General features: G+C 32.3%; 2 protein-coding genes across 5 annotated transcripts in view; one reads left to right on the top strand and one right to left on the bottom strand.

The window, feature by feature from the left end:
- Positions 1–18,117, top strand: part of LOC128682920 (uncharacterized protein) — a 130,319-nt gene that overhangs the window by 72,483 nt on the left and 39,719 nt on the right. For 2 of the 3 annotated variants that reach the window (XM_053767964.2, XM_053767962.2), the window contains exons 3-5: positions 7,028–7,099; positions 11,203–11,304; positions 14,792–14,992. In XM_053767964.2, the coding sequence (XP_053623939.1) occupies positions 7,028–7,099; positions 11,203–11,304; positions 14,792–14,992 (375 nt within the window). The remainder of the gene's footprint in view (positions 1–7,027; positions 7,100–11,202; positions 11,305–14,791; positions 14,993–18,117) is intronic. The other variant, XM_053767963.2, reaches the window with a different exon arrangement.
- On the bottom strand, positions 940–5,111 carry LOC128682919 (general transcriptional corepressor trfA-like). 2 transcript variants are annotated; one of them, XM_053767959.1, is made up of 2 exons: positions 4,956–5,111; positions 940–4,723 (listed from the first exon to the last, which is right to left on the bottom strand). In XM_053767959.1, the coding sequence occupies exon 2, from the start codon at positions 4,695–4,697 to the stop codon at positions 996–998; it is 3,702 nt and encodes a 1,233-aa protein (XP_053623934.1). In that variant the 5' UTR covers positions 4,698–4,723; positions 4,956–5,111; the 3' UTR covers positions 940–995. The 2 variants fall into 2 exon arrangements, with proteins under 2 accessions (XP_053623934.1, XP_053623933.1); XM_053767958.1 differs by having other exon boundaries at positions 940–5,111.

The following is an 18,117-nucleotide window of genomic DNA, read 5'->3' as shown; positions in this document are numbered from 1 at the left end:
GAATACGACTATGAAGAAGAAAGTAGTCCTCTGCCCAGGGATGACTGCAACGCCAGGTGTCACAGTAGCTTGTCGGCCTTTCAAGTGGTGGACTCGTCTCTTGTAGGCTCCGTCCATAGACCAACAAAAAAGAAAAAAAACCGGGCTCCATTTTCCCGTATGGAATAACTATGTAGTTTGTGTTTTAAGCGTCAGAGCTGTGCTGTGCTTCTTTACTTCTGTATGGATAAGGGTGACCTTAGTTGTCAGATCATTTATATACATGTTTTCTTTAACGACATCATATGATCGTAACATTTTAATAATAAACTAATTTGTTACATATAACAATCGTATAATAATTTATTTAGAATTATCGGCTAGAAGGGTATAATAATCAGCTATTATCTGTATAGTAACTCCCAACGATGGGATAAAGAAAGTGCAGCAGTATAATATAATAATTATAGTTGTGATGAAGCAAAAAATTAAAAAATCATGACAATCTTTCTCCTGGAACTCATATTTGCTTATTGCGCTTGGAAGTCCTGAGCGTAGGGAGCCTAGTTGACATTTTTTTATTTTGATAAATTATGAAGGACTTTATGTTAATTGACACATCATCATAAATTAATGTGATAATAACAAAGCTTTCAAAGATGACAAAATTATGATCACACATTTTTTGACTCGTCCAAACGATCCATACTAAATTATACGAATAAGACAGGATGTTGCAACTTGATGTGCTCACATAGAAAGCTAGGTTTGTTCAACAGCTACTTTAAATATTACGTTTATAGTGATGACTTCTTAATTAAAGTTGTTACAAAGTTAGTATTTTATGACGGTTGAATTTAATTTTATAAGTATCTACATACTTTTTGAAATTTGACTTTCCAACCAACTTGATACTACAATTCTTTGACCTTGTAAACTAATCTATAGTAATAAAAAAGATTTAATAGACTATAAATAAGTATAATCATATCAAATTATCTAGAATTGATACTATGTTATAATGTTACATTCAGCCTAGGATCAGATTCAGAAGCTTGTGTCCTTCCATCCTTCTGTCTTTTCGTAATATCCAAATCATCCAAGGTCTTCTTTTTCGGAAGAGGTATTCTGCTTCGATTGGGTGATTGTATTTTTATTCTATTTGTATTGCAATCAATTCTTACTTCGATAACTCTATTTATCCTTGTGGGTATTCTACTTGTAATATTACGGTAAATATTTGATGTATCTACATTGCCATCGATTTGCTTTTTTGTACATTCATTTTCAATCAATGCCGTGGCAATTAATTTGGGCTTGGGAATTTTTTTCTCTTCTTTAATAGGTGTTGGTTTTGTCCTGACCTTTTTTTCTTTATCCAGATTAATATCATTTTTTAATATTTGTGTTTTTTCTATATTTCTTTTCTCTTTATCTTCACATATTGTATTTTTAATCATTTTAATACGTTTGACGAAAGTATTATCTGTTATTTTTCTATTTTTAACTAAACTATCTTTAATTATTTTCATATCTTTGAAGTTTTGTTGAAGTTTTGAATCATCTTTGGATTTTGGAATATCTTCTACTTTTTTCACATTATCTTTCAGACTTTTTGTGGTATCATTATTCAATATACATGCATCATTTGCTTTACTTTTTTCTGAAGAAATAGTTTTCTTTGAGTCTTTGTTATTAGATTCAATTCGATTTTTCTGTTGAGTATCCAATGATTGACTAGCTATGATTTTCTCATTAAAATCACTTTGGATTCCCAAGTTGGCTACCACTCCAAAGCTACATTGACATACAATGGTTGTTACTGATTTACTTGCAGTATTATTTTCGCAAGAGTTCGAATTATCTCTCTTCTGGATAAATTCACATGAATTTGAATTATCTCTTTTTTGTTTATGTAATTTGTCATAACTAGAGTTCGAATTATCCTTTTGCTGAGTGTTTAGAATATCTTGATAACAGTTGATATTATCTTTTTTCTTGATGTCTACATTATGTTCTTCTTCACGACAAAATGACTTTGAATCACCCTTCATTGGAATATGACGGGAAAATTGTACCTGTGTTTTTGAATTGTCTTTCTTTTGAGTATTTATATTATCTTTGCACAAGTTCAAGTGGCCTTGCGTCTGGATTTCGGGATTATTTTTGGAGGAATTGAAATTATCCCTTTTCTGAGTGCTCCTATTAAATTTATATGAGGTCGAATTATCATTCTTTTGGGTATTATCTTTGCAATATGTTTTTTTATCTTTATACTGGATTTTAATATTATTTGCACAAGGTTCTGCATTATCTCTTTTCTGAATATTCCGATCAAATTTACATGAGTTCGAATAATCGTTATTTTGAACATTAAAATTATCAATGCCACAGTTTGAGTTATCTGTATACTGGATTTCAATATATTTTTCACAAGATTCCGCGTTATCTTTTTTCTGGATGTTCTCGGTACGTAGTTTATATTGACAACAGCTCGTATCATCTGTCTTATCTTCAAAAGAATTTAAATTATATTTCTCTTCTCGGTTGTTTCGATTAGTTTCGCTCGAGTTCGAATTATCTGACTTCTGGATATCTACATCATCATTGCTACAGTTGCAATCATCTTTCTCTTGGGAATCCTGATTTTGTTCATTATCTTGTTTTTGTCTATTTGGATGACATTCGCATGAGTTCAAATTTTCTTTTTTACTAGTTTGTAGATTACATTCACAAGAATTAGGTACATCCTTCTTCAGGACTTTTAGGTGAAATCCGCTTGGTATCAGACTATCCTTCTTTTGGATATTTAGACTACGTTCTGATGCATCCGAATGGATTTTCTTTAAAGTACATGGATTACATTCATTTGAGATCAAATTTTTCTGGATATATCGACTACATATGCAAGAGGTAAAGCTGTCTTTTATCTGGGTGTATTTATGACATTCGCATTTAACTAATTTCGCCTTTTTGTTGATGTATCGTTTACATTCGCATGAAATTAAATTCTTTTTCTGAGTATCTTGATTATATCCGCATACGTTCGAATTCGTATTTTTTTGACATTCGCATGAAATTGAACTCTCCTTTCCCTGGGTATTTTTATGACATTCACATGATATTGAACTCTCCTTTCCCTGAGTATTTTTATGACATTCGCATGACATTGAACTCTCCTTTCCTTGGGTATTTTTATGACATTCGCGTGACATTAAATTCTCCTTTAGCTGGGCATTTTTATTGCATTCGCATGAAATTGAATTATCTTTTACTTGGCTATTTCTATTACATTCGCATGAATTTGTTTTCTCGTTTTGATAAATATTAAGATTGAGATTTAATTCGCTTGTTTCCGTACAGACCTTTTTTTTGGTACAACGGCATTCATATGATATGAAATTATCCTTCTTCTGTGTGTTAATATCAAAATCACTTGCTATCACCTTTTCTTTCTTTTGAGACGTCTGATTAAATTCGCATGATCTCGTCTTTGTCTGTTTTAATAGGTTGTTTAGTTGTTCACATTTACATGAATCTGAATTATTCAACTTAATTACAATGTTTTTGCTACCACTTGATAAACAGAAGTCTGGTTTTATTAACAAAGAAGAGCTTTTATGAGAATTTTGGGTTGATGTAGATTTTACTAAAGTTTTCGTCTTTCTTTTTATCTGTTCACACTCTATAATCAACGATTCTGTTGAAAGTTTAGAACTATAAGCAGTACAATCAGATGGTTTCTTCGTGTTATTTGGGATTATTTTAGTTATGATATCACTAACATTCGTCTGTTGCGATACTTGTTTGCCATAACTGTGAATATTTCCACCACATGAATCTAGACATATACAACTAGTTCCAATATCAATATCTGCAGTAGATTGGCCACAAGTTTGACTGCCAAAACTATTACAAATTCGATTAGTGCCAGCAATTTTTTTAGGCATTACATGGAAAGATAAACAAGATTGTTTCTTTTTTTTTCGTGATTTTGAGCATAGCATACATAATAAAACCAGTATACATCCAATCAATTCAAAAAATATTATCATAATAAAAATAATGATCTTATGAGTGTCCAAGCCAGTTTTATAACATTTTTTATTATTTCCAATTTCAATAATTCTTGGGAATGATATGATGTTATTTAAATATTCTTTACTTGTCAGTTGGTTCATGGCTAGTGCCAGTATTCCACCCAAAGCATAACACAAGTGATCTTCATCTTTATCTACTTTGGTAAGAACTTCATTAGTTAACCAAGAGCTAAATTTATTATCAAATTCTGCTTCATTTTTCGGACTTCTTGATTTTAAACAGTTTTTAGCAGCATAATAATATTTAGGCAAAATATCGGAGTATGAATCTGAGTGAAGATTTATTAATAAATTATCTCTTAGAGGTACAAACATAATTGGTGTTTCGTTATTGAAAATCATTGAGGGTAAAGGTATATTCAATCCAGTTGCGGTTTCGTCATAGAAAGCAAGTTGCTCACAAGATCCTTTTGTAGATCTTATATTGTTTCTAAGTTGTTTTGCAATAAGTTTCAAAGGTCTTTTAATATTTCCGTCAAAATTTGTCCATCCAGAGCCGTCTGTTTTTAAATATTTTTTAATATCATGATAGAAACTGTATATTTTTTCAGCATTACTTTGTGATACTGTCCCACCGTAGTAACCATATTTAGTAATAGGTAGTACATAGGCCTTCATGTAACCTCCGATAGCATCAAACACAGCTGTAATCAAAATATCAGTCGATGATGGATCTAGTTTCTCTTTTTTTATGAGATCTACAATTCCAGCAAAATAATCTAATAACGAATTTTCAAAATTATTGACCGAAGGATCTACTAAGGACAGCGGAGGCAATATAAACTGAAAGTATCTTCTAGCTCTCAGCAAATCTAAATCAGTCTCACTCCAGTACTCTTTCTTTAGTTGTTTAGGTGAGAATATCACGGTACCAACATTGATCATCTCCTTGGCGACAACGAATGTTTTAGAAACAACAATCGCCAAAATAATGATCCATTTCATTATATTTGAACTATGTATAAAGCTATTTAAAAAATAAGAAAGAACATACTTATATAAAATGGATTAACTGCAAAACACAATATAACATTTGTCAATGTCACTTCATTTTTTAATTTTACAACCACAAAGTTAAAAAATATTTGCAAAAGTACTCCATACAACATTACTTACTAAATCAACAAAAATACAGAATTGTTTATGGTAAAAACAGTTATTATCATGGATTTAGTAAGTATTTCGTTGTACGGAGTATCTACTAATTCCAAGGTTATTATATTAACTAATATCACTATATTTGTGCATATATATAATTATATATGTGTGTGATCTTATGACCGCGGCTAGGCCCAAGTGGATCTGTGCGAAAGTGGATCATTAATGGAACAGTAAGAAAAATAATGGTCATCAACATCAATACATATAGTAAAAAAAAACCTGTACATTGAATAAATTTACATAAACCCCAACTAACATAAATAAAAGTCACACCAACAGAGTAAGAAATTGAAAAAAAAAGTCTGTCTGTATGTTGTCTGTTTTTCTGTTTGTATACGCTAATCTAACTGAACTACTGGACGGACTTGAATGAAACTTTTTTGTTATATAGCTATTAAGCCTGGGCAATATATAGGGTATAAATTATTTTGAAAACTGGAACACCTGATGGAGAACAATGATGGTAGGTACAGCTAAACTATAGCAAACATAAAAATGACGCTCTAATAAAAGTTGTTCAGTCTGATGAGCATTTTCTGTTGAGGTATAAAAATCGAAGATCTGGAACACATGAAGAAGAGTCATAATAGTTCAGCTAAACTATAGAAAATATACTTTTTCAGTCTGATTAGCATCTTCTGTATGTATAGGTATCGTTACATTTGTCTGTACAATTAAATTTCTCTAATTATTTTGACTCCTTACCAAAAATTGTTCGGCCACGCGAACGAAGTTGCAGGCGTCAGCTAGTAATGCAATAATATCTTTAATCCTACTTATATTTTAAATGCGAAGATTTGTGAGCATGCATGTGTGTATATTGTTATGAATTTTGGTACACGGTTAGAAAGTAATACCTGGATTAACACATTGAGTACATGTTATCCCGAAATTCCCAGGGGAGTGACGTCCCGGAGCGCTGCTAGCCTCTCATTATTGTAATAATTCATTAAAAGCATACAATACAACACGTTAATTTAAGTTTCTGGTTAATTTGATTAAATTATTCTGAACCCAGCTACATTGGGGTTTCAATTTAAATACTTCTATTGGGTCTTTGACATTGATTATAATCCCATTACTATGCAGATCGTAGGTTGACGTCCGACAACTACGTGAGTAGTATACTTATGGAAACCCTTCGGAAGTCAAAAAATACTATTACATCACTCTTGTTCAACTTTGTTGTTGACGGTGGTGTTAAGTAATTAAGATCATTCGGCTGTCATCGAGAGGTCCCAGGTTTGAATCCTGCTTGAGCCATATTTATTAGTATACTAATCTGACTTATGCATAGGAGTTTTCATAGACCATAATTTGCTTTCCGTAGTAGGAAAACAAATTTTGTCGCAAGAGTCAAATCTGGAGGCCTTTAGGTAATTTGAATAAAATGTGCTATCAGTGGTAGCAATTAACCACTCGAATAGGAGAAATAACTTTGTTTACTGTCGTATAAAAATATTTAAAAGATCACATTGGTATATGGAAGTAAGTTGTTCTAGACCTAGCTTTATTATTCCGTTCTTGCACAGTATAATTCATGAAATATACTAGGTATCTTAATAAATGTAAAAGGTTTTTGTTTGGTTTTCCACTGCTCAACGATGTTTGTTATTCAATCATGCGAAATCTACTGGGCGGGTTTTAATGAAATTGGAAACACTTTAACTGCATAGTGTATACGTACTTTTTATTCTGATATCCCCACAGACGAAGCCCATTTGAGTAGCCAGTATGGAAACTTATGAGTGAATGCTATAGGAATCATAATTATATATTTTTTACAGTACATCGGGACGATGGACGTGCCGCGTCCAACCAGCCGGGTGGAGATTGTGGCTGCCATGCGACGTGTCAGAGTAAGTACATTAACTTCATAATTTTATCTTTCTATTAGTTTTAAACTAACGGTCAGAACAACTTGAAGAAGACAAAGCAAAAATTTAATCAAATAAAAAAAACAACTTCTGCCACATCTACAAGGCCTCAATGTAAGTAATCCTGTTTGTGGGAACGTGAAAATTCTAAGCAAACGTAAAGTCTGAGCTTAGATCAAATCGAAAATCTCGGGAACGGTATTATTATCGCATAAGCGGAGCGTGCGACGCAAAATGGTCTCGATCGTGTTACATTGAAATATGAATATGACACGCATCGTGACGCCACCCCGCCTGAATATAAATGAATCGCATTTACAGAATAAAAACCGCCATCCGGAATAGGTCGTTGGTTCTCAACCTTTTTCGCTATTTCTCCTCAGCATTGGTTAACTCTCTATTTCATGTATTTATTTACTGACAAGTGTAATCTACTTAAAGTTTAAAAAGAAATAAATTTATGTAACTAAACTTTATATGCATAATTGAATTCTATTATAAACTAGCCTTTGCCCGCGGCTTCGCCCGCGTGAATTTCATAACAATATCTCTGTAATTTTTATCGCGTACTCTGTAAGACTGGTAAACATAAATTATTCATATTTGCATTTTTTCTCATCTTTAGTTCAATTTCCTGTTTCCCGCTGCGTGTTTCGTTCCGCAAACTTGTCCAATCCCGCTTCCTGCTATGTAATGTAAAAAAGATATCCCGTACCGTTTCCTACATATTGTGCCATCATGTTTTTTGCAATGTGTCCCGTCTTGTTTCCCACTATATGTCTCCTCATTTCCCGCTCCTACTCCCACTCCCGCTTTCTGCAACGCGTGCCGTCCTATTTTCCATTCACGTTTTATGTCCCGGTTTTTTATTAACCATAAACGTAAAATTAAACATTTTTGTATTTACTATTACTGTTATTTACTACATAAAGTAAGTGTGCCAATTTTCAGCTTTTTATCTTCAAAATTGTATTAAGTCCCATACAATATTTCACCCCCCTTATGAAGGGGTTGAGGGTTAATTTTCAGAAAAATCTGAAACACGTATTCATTACTTGGAACGTGGAACTTTCATATTTACAGTTTTTCACCTCTTTCGCCCCCTTCGTAGTAGAATTTCCAAAAATACTCTCTTAGTGCTCACCTACATGCCTAATTTCAGTTTCCCGTCCAGCAGTTTCGTAGGGTGTACGTTGTCTGTCAGTCAGTCAGTCACTCAGTAACGGAAGAGTTTTATACTGATATATTGATACATACTGCGCCCAAAATGCACCTACCCTCTTCTGTTATCCTCTCTCACTACCCAAAGGTTGGCTAGGCCAACCATTGGTCCATATGTATGCACAATTTGTATTATTTTACTAATATTACTTTAGTATTAATATTGTTTTTATGGGCAATAAATATATTTGGTATTGTATTGTAAATTTAGTTTTTTCAAAGTTCAAATTTCAAGCAAATCGGTCCAGTAGATTTCGAGTGATGCGCAGACAGACTGACAGACAGACAGATAGACAAAAAATTCCAAAACTATATTTTCGTCATCTATATCAGTAATGAAGTATATTCCATGAAGAATTTAAAGAAAATATCCAATGTACAAATTTGGCCTTTCTTCAAATTTATTATATGTATTGATGATTGATAATATACATATTTTGTACATACATATATAATTATATGTGAAATATAGACCTTATATTCAAAATAACTAATGTTTATTCTGAAACCAATGTTGAACCTGAACCAATGTTGTTTTGAAATATAGACCTTATATTCAAATTAACATCATATTTCCACAAAGTCAAATCAAAGATCAAAGGTATTATAGTAGGTACTTATCAATTCCTGGTTAATATACAACACCAGCAATACCAACAAAGCAAAGTTTGAGAGCTGGTGAAACATATAATTTTATTATTATAATTTTAATTTTATTACCTTCGGCATAATGTCGACTATGAGGATCCTCCAAGTTGAATTCAATCGTTTGCCTTCGTATGAGATGTTTAAATTGCGCGTAATACGATTTGTGTTATGTGAGACAAGCTCTAGTGTTATGAAAAGGCTTTAAACTCACGTTAAAAATTCGAAAAATTTACATTTATTTATATTATAGATTTAATAAAACACGTAAAATGGTTTAATATTGTTAAATATTTTTCGTTGACGTATATTAGTGTAATATTAAATAAACACGAATTCATCTCAATAGAGTACGAGCTCTCAACAAAGTTTCTCACAATACTAGATTAGTATTATCAAGAGATATCCTTTATTGTGAGAATGTTTACTTTAAAATCGAATGCCTCTGTAATATAATATCTAATCTACGTTTTTTTCTGATATATAAAATAATATAGTTTAATAAAGCTCAGAAATCCGTCCTTTTCGTTTCGCGCCTTCAATAATTGATGAAATAATCACATAAAGAATTACAGCTACAGTATAGTCAAAACAATAAAATGAGTATGAAATACGATAATTAAAAAAATACAGACGTTTGTGCCTTACTAGTGTAGCAAAGTCGTCAAACTGAAATCCGGGTCGGGAATCACGTGATAACATTTAGTTCTGATTATACATTGATATTTTTTATTTTAAAATGATACCGACTTTTTCTTCTAAGAAAAAGGAAACCCTTTGCACGAGGCATAACGATTTGTCACTGAACAGCTGACTCGAAACTGAAAACCTCACGAAGACGGGAGTCAAATTCTTATTTGCAATTCAATTTGAATTTAGGCTTCACCGTCTCCCCTAATGGCGCATTTACTCGAAATTACAAACCACACCATCATTGAAATTAATGAAAACATTCTCGATTCATTGCTTTGGTTGGTTAGACGATTTTGCATCACAAGCTTCGATGAACTTTACATTTAATTTAAAAACGGCTGAATTTTTGTAGATAAAGAGTTAATTGCCAGCTTGGCCAGTCTTAAGATAAAAAATAACATATAATAGTTATATTGTAATATCTAACTAAATGGTTGATATATTGGCACTTCTAAAGTTTGAACATATTTTTAGCACATCACCTTATTGATGTTAATTTTGGTTTGTTTTGTATAACTTCACTTATTTTATGAAAGTCAATAAATTATGATGATTCATAAGGGTCGCATCACATAATTATTCTTACTTATTTGCGTCTGGCGCTGGATTTTGCTTTACAAAATTACGAGCTTTTAACTTAGATAAAGTTATTATGAATAATGCCTTGATTATCTTGGTAATTAGTTCTTAAATACTTTACTACATACAATTTCAACGAAACATGAAAAATACGTAGAATAAGTGTAAAGTAAGAAAAAAATATTATAAATATTTCTTACTATTTTTTTTTACTGCAGAGTTTTGAACCCTGAAGTGAAATAGAAAAGAAAATATTTAATTTTACTTGGATCGCCACATGGGCGCTGACTTGATGTTGTTCACGATGATATGCATGGCACTAGCCTGATAGCCATGGATACCGAAAATTGAGCGAAGTGAAGGAGTAGGTAGTAGGAAAGTGGATCCTGGGTGATGCAACCGGGAAATCGCTCAGATGAGATAGAGAGGAACCCCGTATGGGTGAATCAAAGAGTTAAGCTAGGTTTCGTTATCTATATGTGGATCTAGACGGTTACTTCAATTGGATAAGTGTGTATACTCCTGTTAATATCTGAACTTCTATCATTCATGACAATATCCATTATACGCGGCTATAAAACTTTGCTAGTTATATTCTGTAGTAAATACTCGTATATGCCGGACAATTTCATGCAGATCTATTTTGCTATGCTATTGTTTACAATCTTGACGTAGATATTTACTTATTTGTATTTCTTTAGATGCATTATATTAATTAACTTAGTTCTTTACATTCTTGTTGTCGTTATTAGTATGAAACTATTTGTTCAATATAATTCTATAAAATTTTACATTTAAATAGAATCAGTGTAATGAAAAGAAAAGCGCACAAAATCTTTTCATGGTCTGAAGACATCAACAAAGAAACCTATAATTATTTTCGAGTAACTTTTCCCCGTTCCATTCGAGTTTATAGTGATGATCAAGAGGGTTTATTTCTTTTTCAGTACGAATTCAAGGCGAAAGGGGTGAAAAAACGCAAAGTTACAGTAGATGTTTCCACCGACGGGGTGAGGGTTACGACTAGGAAGAAAAAGGGGAAAAACAAGGTAAGTACATTCTGAACACGGAAATTGCTTTCGTGATTATTTTTATTCGGCATTATTTATCCTATTGTTTATGCTCACTTGAATAGTATAAAATATTTATAAAAAGTTTACTTATTGAACAAAATGTTTAACATTATATATTATTTAATTTGAGATCAACTGTATGTAAATGTTTAGTGAGCACTTGTAACAGCTATGCGCACAATACTTGCATACATTTATTTGAGTTTTGTCAAATTGTAATTTGAATATTTTAAATCGATTTCTAATAATTACAGAAAAATATACCTATAAAACATAGACAATCATATGTATATACATCTTTGATTTATAATTTATGACAACCAACATTCACAGAAACATGAAATTTCGTATATTTCCTATTATTATATATTGGTTGTCATAAATGATAAACCAAAGATGTATTGTACAAATGTATTATATCGTTATATCACATTTTTTATACAAATTGGCTGGCTTTGATGTAAGGTATTTTATTTTTCTAACCTACTATGAAAAATACATAACATATTCACCTTGGAGTTTTCCGCATAGTACATTTTTTCACAACCATTAATCATGCGAGGGAGGACTATCAACTGTCAAGTTTCAGACAGAAGACTGGCCCAGAGGCTGGCACTCTTTTTGACAAAGACAAATTCTGAACTTGCAGCTTTTTATCTACCCTGACTACACTGCCAAATATTAGAATAAAAATTTAGACCCAACGACGTCGCTAGGCTTTGAATAAATGTTTATAAAAAAACTATCGACATATTTATATTTAATATATGCCTTGTAGTCTGAAATTACAAATGATAGAAACCTGTCTGGGGCGTATAGCTTCTTGTAAAAGAACATATTATAATATTTAAATTATTATTATTTTATGTTCTTACCTGAAAAATATTGAATCGATAATAAATGAGGACATTAAATTATACCTCAGGTGAATACCTAAAATGAGAATAGCCTCAGAAAAACAAGCTAACATTTTACATTACTTGACTTTTGAATCAAAAAGTTAGTTTATTTTCCTTAAGTATAATTATCAAAACCTTTTTATCAACCATTTTCCTTTTATTACTCAATGACCTAAGGAAATAATAGAGTGAATTCTTTTATTAAACGATGACCTAAGGAAATAAAAAAGTGAAATTGAGAGTTTGTGACGATTCTGACACAATTTATACGGGCACATACAAGTTCAAACTAACTTGGTATCGAAAAACGCCAAGTCCAAATGTCATTTAAAATAGTACTTATATGTACTTACGTCTTATTTTCGCATTCTCACATTTTAAGTACCAATGCAAACAATATTATGGAAAAAGCACTTTTTTTTCATATTGCTGAGACAAGCAGGATATTTGAACACCAACAGCGGAGTCAATTGCCCAAATTCCGTATTTTATGGGCATAACGAGATTATTATTAGAGTTTATCAGCCAGTAGCAGGGTAGCTTCAATCATCCCGGTGCGAGCGTAGGCGTCATAAATACGAAATGGCCGGGGCCCTTCGAAAAGATCTTTACACTAGTGTTGCAAAACTATAAACTAATCACAGTCACGATATTACTAGAACAGCTATCGATAATTAGTTTTTAAGAAAAGTGATAAATTTCTAACGAAATTCCTAGGGAATTTTATATTTGTCAAGTGTTATTATAAAATCAATGATTTTTCGACGGATACAGTTTAATTTTATGGACATAAGCATTCGTGTTTATCGCACCTATTTAAATTGTTTTTTTTTTCTTTACTTATAGTACTCTTTATGTATAGCAGCGACTGTCTATATTTGAACACCATTCTTTGGTAAGGTATGTTTTAAGATTCAATGTGGTTTGTGTGGTGGTTTTACAAATCATATCTTTTATCAATAGTGCGGTTTTCAAAGACAATATCCATAAATTTATCTACATTGATCACTTTTGCAACATTACCACGCTATACTATTTCTCAAATAGGTAAGTTTTTCATGTTTCTTGGATATTTTTTACATTTTATATAATATGGATGTTGTTTTTGTGTATAGTGTACATGTCAGCCATGCAGCTTCTTATTCATCTGATTATATCACTTATTACAAAGTCGTTTAAGGATGGATTTCAAACCTATCGAAATCATGTTCTGTTTGAAATTAATTGACTAACTTATACAAAACTTTTCCACTGTTATTTTATGATAAAACATCTTCTCTAAGCTTCAACAACAGGGAAACAATTTATTTCGCAGGGAACAACACGTTAAGTTATCGAGCATAGGCCGTCAAGTTGTTCTGCAATGAATAGGAGAGGTTGATGTGTGCTTCATCACATCAGTAGTAATGTGAACGATTGGATATTGGATCTCCAATTACCAGTGATCAGACCTCCGACACGTGACGTGGCTGACACCTAGCTAATTGAGGGCTATTTTCTGATAAATCCCTCGCTTACGTAAAACTATATACATATCTTGAATCTTTTGTTTCTTCGTGCGAGTACTACAAGTGGAATCGCATATTATATATAAAAATAATTCCCTATTATTGATTGATGTGAATAGAATTTGCACTATAAATACTTCAATTATATGACACAGTCGACAGCGCCTATCCATATGGCAGTCTTTTAAAGATCTATTTGAAGGATCCTTTATAGTCTTATAATAAAAAAAAACGTTTCTTAAAAAATAATTTAACTTTGATTCTCAGTTATAAATAAATAGTAGAATAAACTTACCTAGATCATAGATTTATTACTTCGTGTTCCGTGTCAAGGAGTACGGTCTATACGCATGGACTAAAAGTTAGTGTTAGTTAAAGACGGAACAAAATAATTATTTACAATATTGTTATTTTAAATTATAATATAGTATATAATAATTATTGTCACTTTCATTCGACAAATAATGTAATATAACTATATATACAAAAAACGTCGCCATAAGTGGTGGTGATGGTTTATTGAACACTATTTATTGACCATCGTCATGGTCAATAAATGGTGTCTTAATAAACCGAGGCAATGAAAATATATGTATTTTTTGTAACAATCTATAAAACGAATGTAATAGAGAGAGCTTCATTACGATTCCCATTGGGAAAAAGATAGAAATTAATCTACATACAAAGTCATTATTCTGTTGCAGCTAGTTGATTGGTTCCTGGTAAGCCAAGTCGATTAAACGGGATATTGATACTCTTTAATTGTCGTTCATTCCACTCGACTGTAACCAACGTTCCTATTGATTTATTGGTTTCATATTGGATCCTTTTGTTTACGTTCGATATTTCAGACACCAAATCAAAGTAAATGTCATAGAAACATCCATGTAAGAATGCGGCCCCATTGTTCCGTCGTGCTCTGTTATTTTGACGTCCATGAACGGACAACGCAGATATTGTATGGAGGTCGACGTACCTCGAACGGAGCGTCACGATGCGACGTAGTAATGGGGCCTGGCTCTAAGTCCACGTTTTTTTAAATGTGCTTTGTTTCAGAAGAGTACAAGTTCGAAGTTGTTTAGCCGCAGCAGCAAGAACAGCTCTACTGGTAGCGACAGCAACGAGATCATGCACCACCCCATCTACCGCATCTTCTACGTGTCCCACGACAGCTCCGACCTCAAGATCTTCTCCTACATCGCCAGAGATGGCGCCACCAACGTCTTCAAGTGCAACGTCTTCAAGAGCAACAGGAAGGTGAGTTCAAACTAATTATTAAAAGTATTTATTTATTAGTTACAACTGCCACAAATGATTACCAGGCTGTTCTAGAGCATTAGAAATATACCTAAGTGCCATTGATAATATTGTTTCTACGGTAATTTGTGTTTTAGTAATATACAATGATGATGTATCAGAATGCTTATCACGTGAAAGACCTAAAATATCCTAGTTACGAAATAAATAACCATTTCACATCTAGACTTATGTATTTTACGCAGACAAGTCAGGAAGACAAACAGTTTTGTAAATTTTGCTGTTCGTTTCCAAAAAGTAAACTGTTTTAGACCGATGAGTTTATTCAGTAAATTGGATTAATTCTCTTTGTATTTACTGAAGTAATGAAAAAGTTAATAAATTGTTTAACTGGTTTGAGTTACGTATGCAAACGTTTAATGAATAAAGTGCGAGTAACGACGCCTAATTAAAGTCTTGTTTCAGTGAATTTTTGAACACCGTTTGTTTTGCTATGTTGTATGTTAACAACAATGTGGTGTCGGATTTAGAGCCCTTTAATGAGATACATGATACGACATGTACATTACATGTCGTTCATACATATTATATAAACATAATATAATAAAATCTATGATTAATCAAGTCTTAATGTATCTTTGTAGGATCAAAGCTGCTTCGGCTACATTGTTAGCTTCAGTTTATAATCACTTCAATAACAAACTAACTATACTTACGTACTTATTTTCTACGCCTATGGTTCCGTTATTGTGCAATACATTTTTCGCACGTCGATTTCCATAGCCTTACGAGTATCTAGGTCATGCAAGCTTTTATGCCATTTTTTTCTAATAGGTGGAGCAGTGGAATGACAGGATTTAACCACATAGCTAAATAGATATAAAGTTAATAAATACTAAGTAATCCTTATTGATATATATCAATAAGGATGGTAATTACAAGTTCATTGATAAATAAATTGTAGACGATGAGTAAACAAAATGCGATCATCAGCTTGCCGTTTAACCGATTATACATATAATTGTGGTAATATAATCTAAACTAAGGCCGTAAGGCAAAAATGTAATTCTAATCAACTTAATCTATATACATATATAAAAGAACAAGCGTTTTTGAGCAGTAGCTTTAGGTTATTACGTATTAAGGAATTTTCAAAATTCGAGCCCCTAAACGGGTAAAAGTGGGGGTAAAGTTTGTATGAAAAATAATGATAATCTACTGATCTACTTGAAAAATGCCATAAATACTATGCAACAAAAATAATGCAACCCGTGTATCATTATTACTTAAACTTTGACCTTTAGAATCGTTAAATGAGGGTGAAAAGAAATAACGAATAATCCCATTCAAAATTTCGTCAACTAAAGATATGAGGCCATATTACTAGCATTAGTGCATCATATCTTGATGGAAATTAGTGTTTTACCTGTGGGTTTACCCGAGCGAAGCGGGGACGGGCTGCTAGTAAGATTATAAAATGAGAAGGTCAGCTATTTACTCTGACTTGGGATTAACATCCAGCGAGGAAACTGCCGTAACGTTGCTCAAGTTATTACCTAAGTATTACAAAAAGGTCTGTAACATGCGTATTTTACTTTGGCGATTATGGTATTTTTACAAACTTTTTATGTCTGTCTGTAACAAAACTTTCACTTTTCCTACAGAATTATATTTTTCCATGTCGCTTTAGTTTCCAGGACAAACTAAAGCGGCATTAATTATTATTGTGATAAGTATGACCATGTGTTGCACCAAGTATCCGAACGAGGGAACTCCTTAACGGGTTTCAGCAAGGATATAAATTGTTTGTTACGCATTGATTGAATGCAACAAGTTCTCTCTGACGGCAACAAACGCTGAGGCAAATAATGTTTTTGTAACAAAACTTGTTTATGGACAAATCAAACAGGCAGAGTTAGTTAGCCCTAAAGTAATTTCATAATATAGTTTCAATAAAGATATTTTGCATGCCCGAAGATTCCATTTTATCTTAGCATTATCATAATATAGGGCAGATACTTTATAGATAATTATTAACAACCCATAACAGCGGTATTTTATAATAAAATATAAGGCTTGCCATCCGCCTTCATAAATTATGCTATCTACTTACATGTATCGTATCGTTAACACCTTTGGTAACCGCCCACAAACAAATTCATTGTTATTTGGACACTGGTCACCTGTGAGATACACATTAGATGATGAATTACAGTACCTTATTACAATATTATTATTATTGATAAATTTATCAATTATACATATAAAATTCGCCTTTAAAATTTATTGACCAAATATAAGGCGAAACTATAATGAAAAAGGGCTTAGAAAACTATAATTTGGTAGGTTCCATGGGAAGTGTTGAGAAGCGTGAAAAAAGTAATTCCCACGGAAAAGAAAAAGGAAATTTTGCTTGCGAATGAAGTCGGGACCTAATACAGCACCAATGAGATATACGTCCTTAAATTAATCAGAAATGGATATTTTTCCCTGCAAATTGAAATAAGCCGTATCCATCATTAATTTCCACACTTGTTTACACACAATCTTTTTTACTTCAACATCATTGAAAACTGTAAATCTGAACTCTTATATCAAATTTTTGAGAATGTTTATGCAATCAGCATAAAGTCATGTATAATGTCATCAATTATATTCCTCACTCGGATACAGATGAACCATAACATTGTACAAAGTGGCGTAAAATCTGTATGTTTCCGAAATTCCTAGAATGAGTGCAGTGATGTGCAACATGTGCAGTTAGAATCACCGCCTACCGCTAATTGGAGCTAATCTCATGTATTCATATCCGAAGGCAGACGAGCTCGTTCAATTGTGCAAAATTTCTCCCGATGCAATGGTATGCACCAGTTTGAATGTACGTTTTGTAAAATTTCTGTAAGCGAATAAAATTCAAGTTTCACTTTTTATATTACGAGTGCCAAGTCTTGTTTTTTTCGGTAATTTTTTGGCCCATACTTATCTGGTTGTCCTTTAGGAGGACTTCTACGCCGCTACAATAGCAGCAAAATAGCTATGAATTTGCGTAGTTTGATGAGATGATGATAACGATAAAAATTTTGTGGAGCTTAAAGTAAAAGTTGTTTAGTCATTTTTTGTCCTCA

The sequence above is a fragment of the Plodia interpunctella genome, chromosome Z (genome assembly GCF_027563975.2).
Source record: "Plodia interpunctella isolate USDA-ARS_2022_Savannah chromosome Z, ilPloInte3.2, whole genome shotgun sequence".
In the NCBI taxonomy this organism is placed as follows: Eukaryota; Metazoa; Arthropoda; class Insecta; order Lepidoptera; family Pyralidae; genus Plodia; species Plodia interpunctella.
The sequence above is the reverse complement of the archived record's forward strand: the minus strand, read 5'-3'. Positions and strand labels throughout refer to the sequence as shown.

Coding starts and splice junctions, on each gene's coding strand:
- LOC128682919 (XM_053767958.1), bottom strand. CDS start 5,024: ATGAAATGGATCATTATTTTGGCGATTGTTGTTTCTAAAACATTCGTT.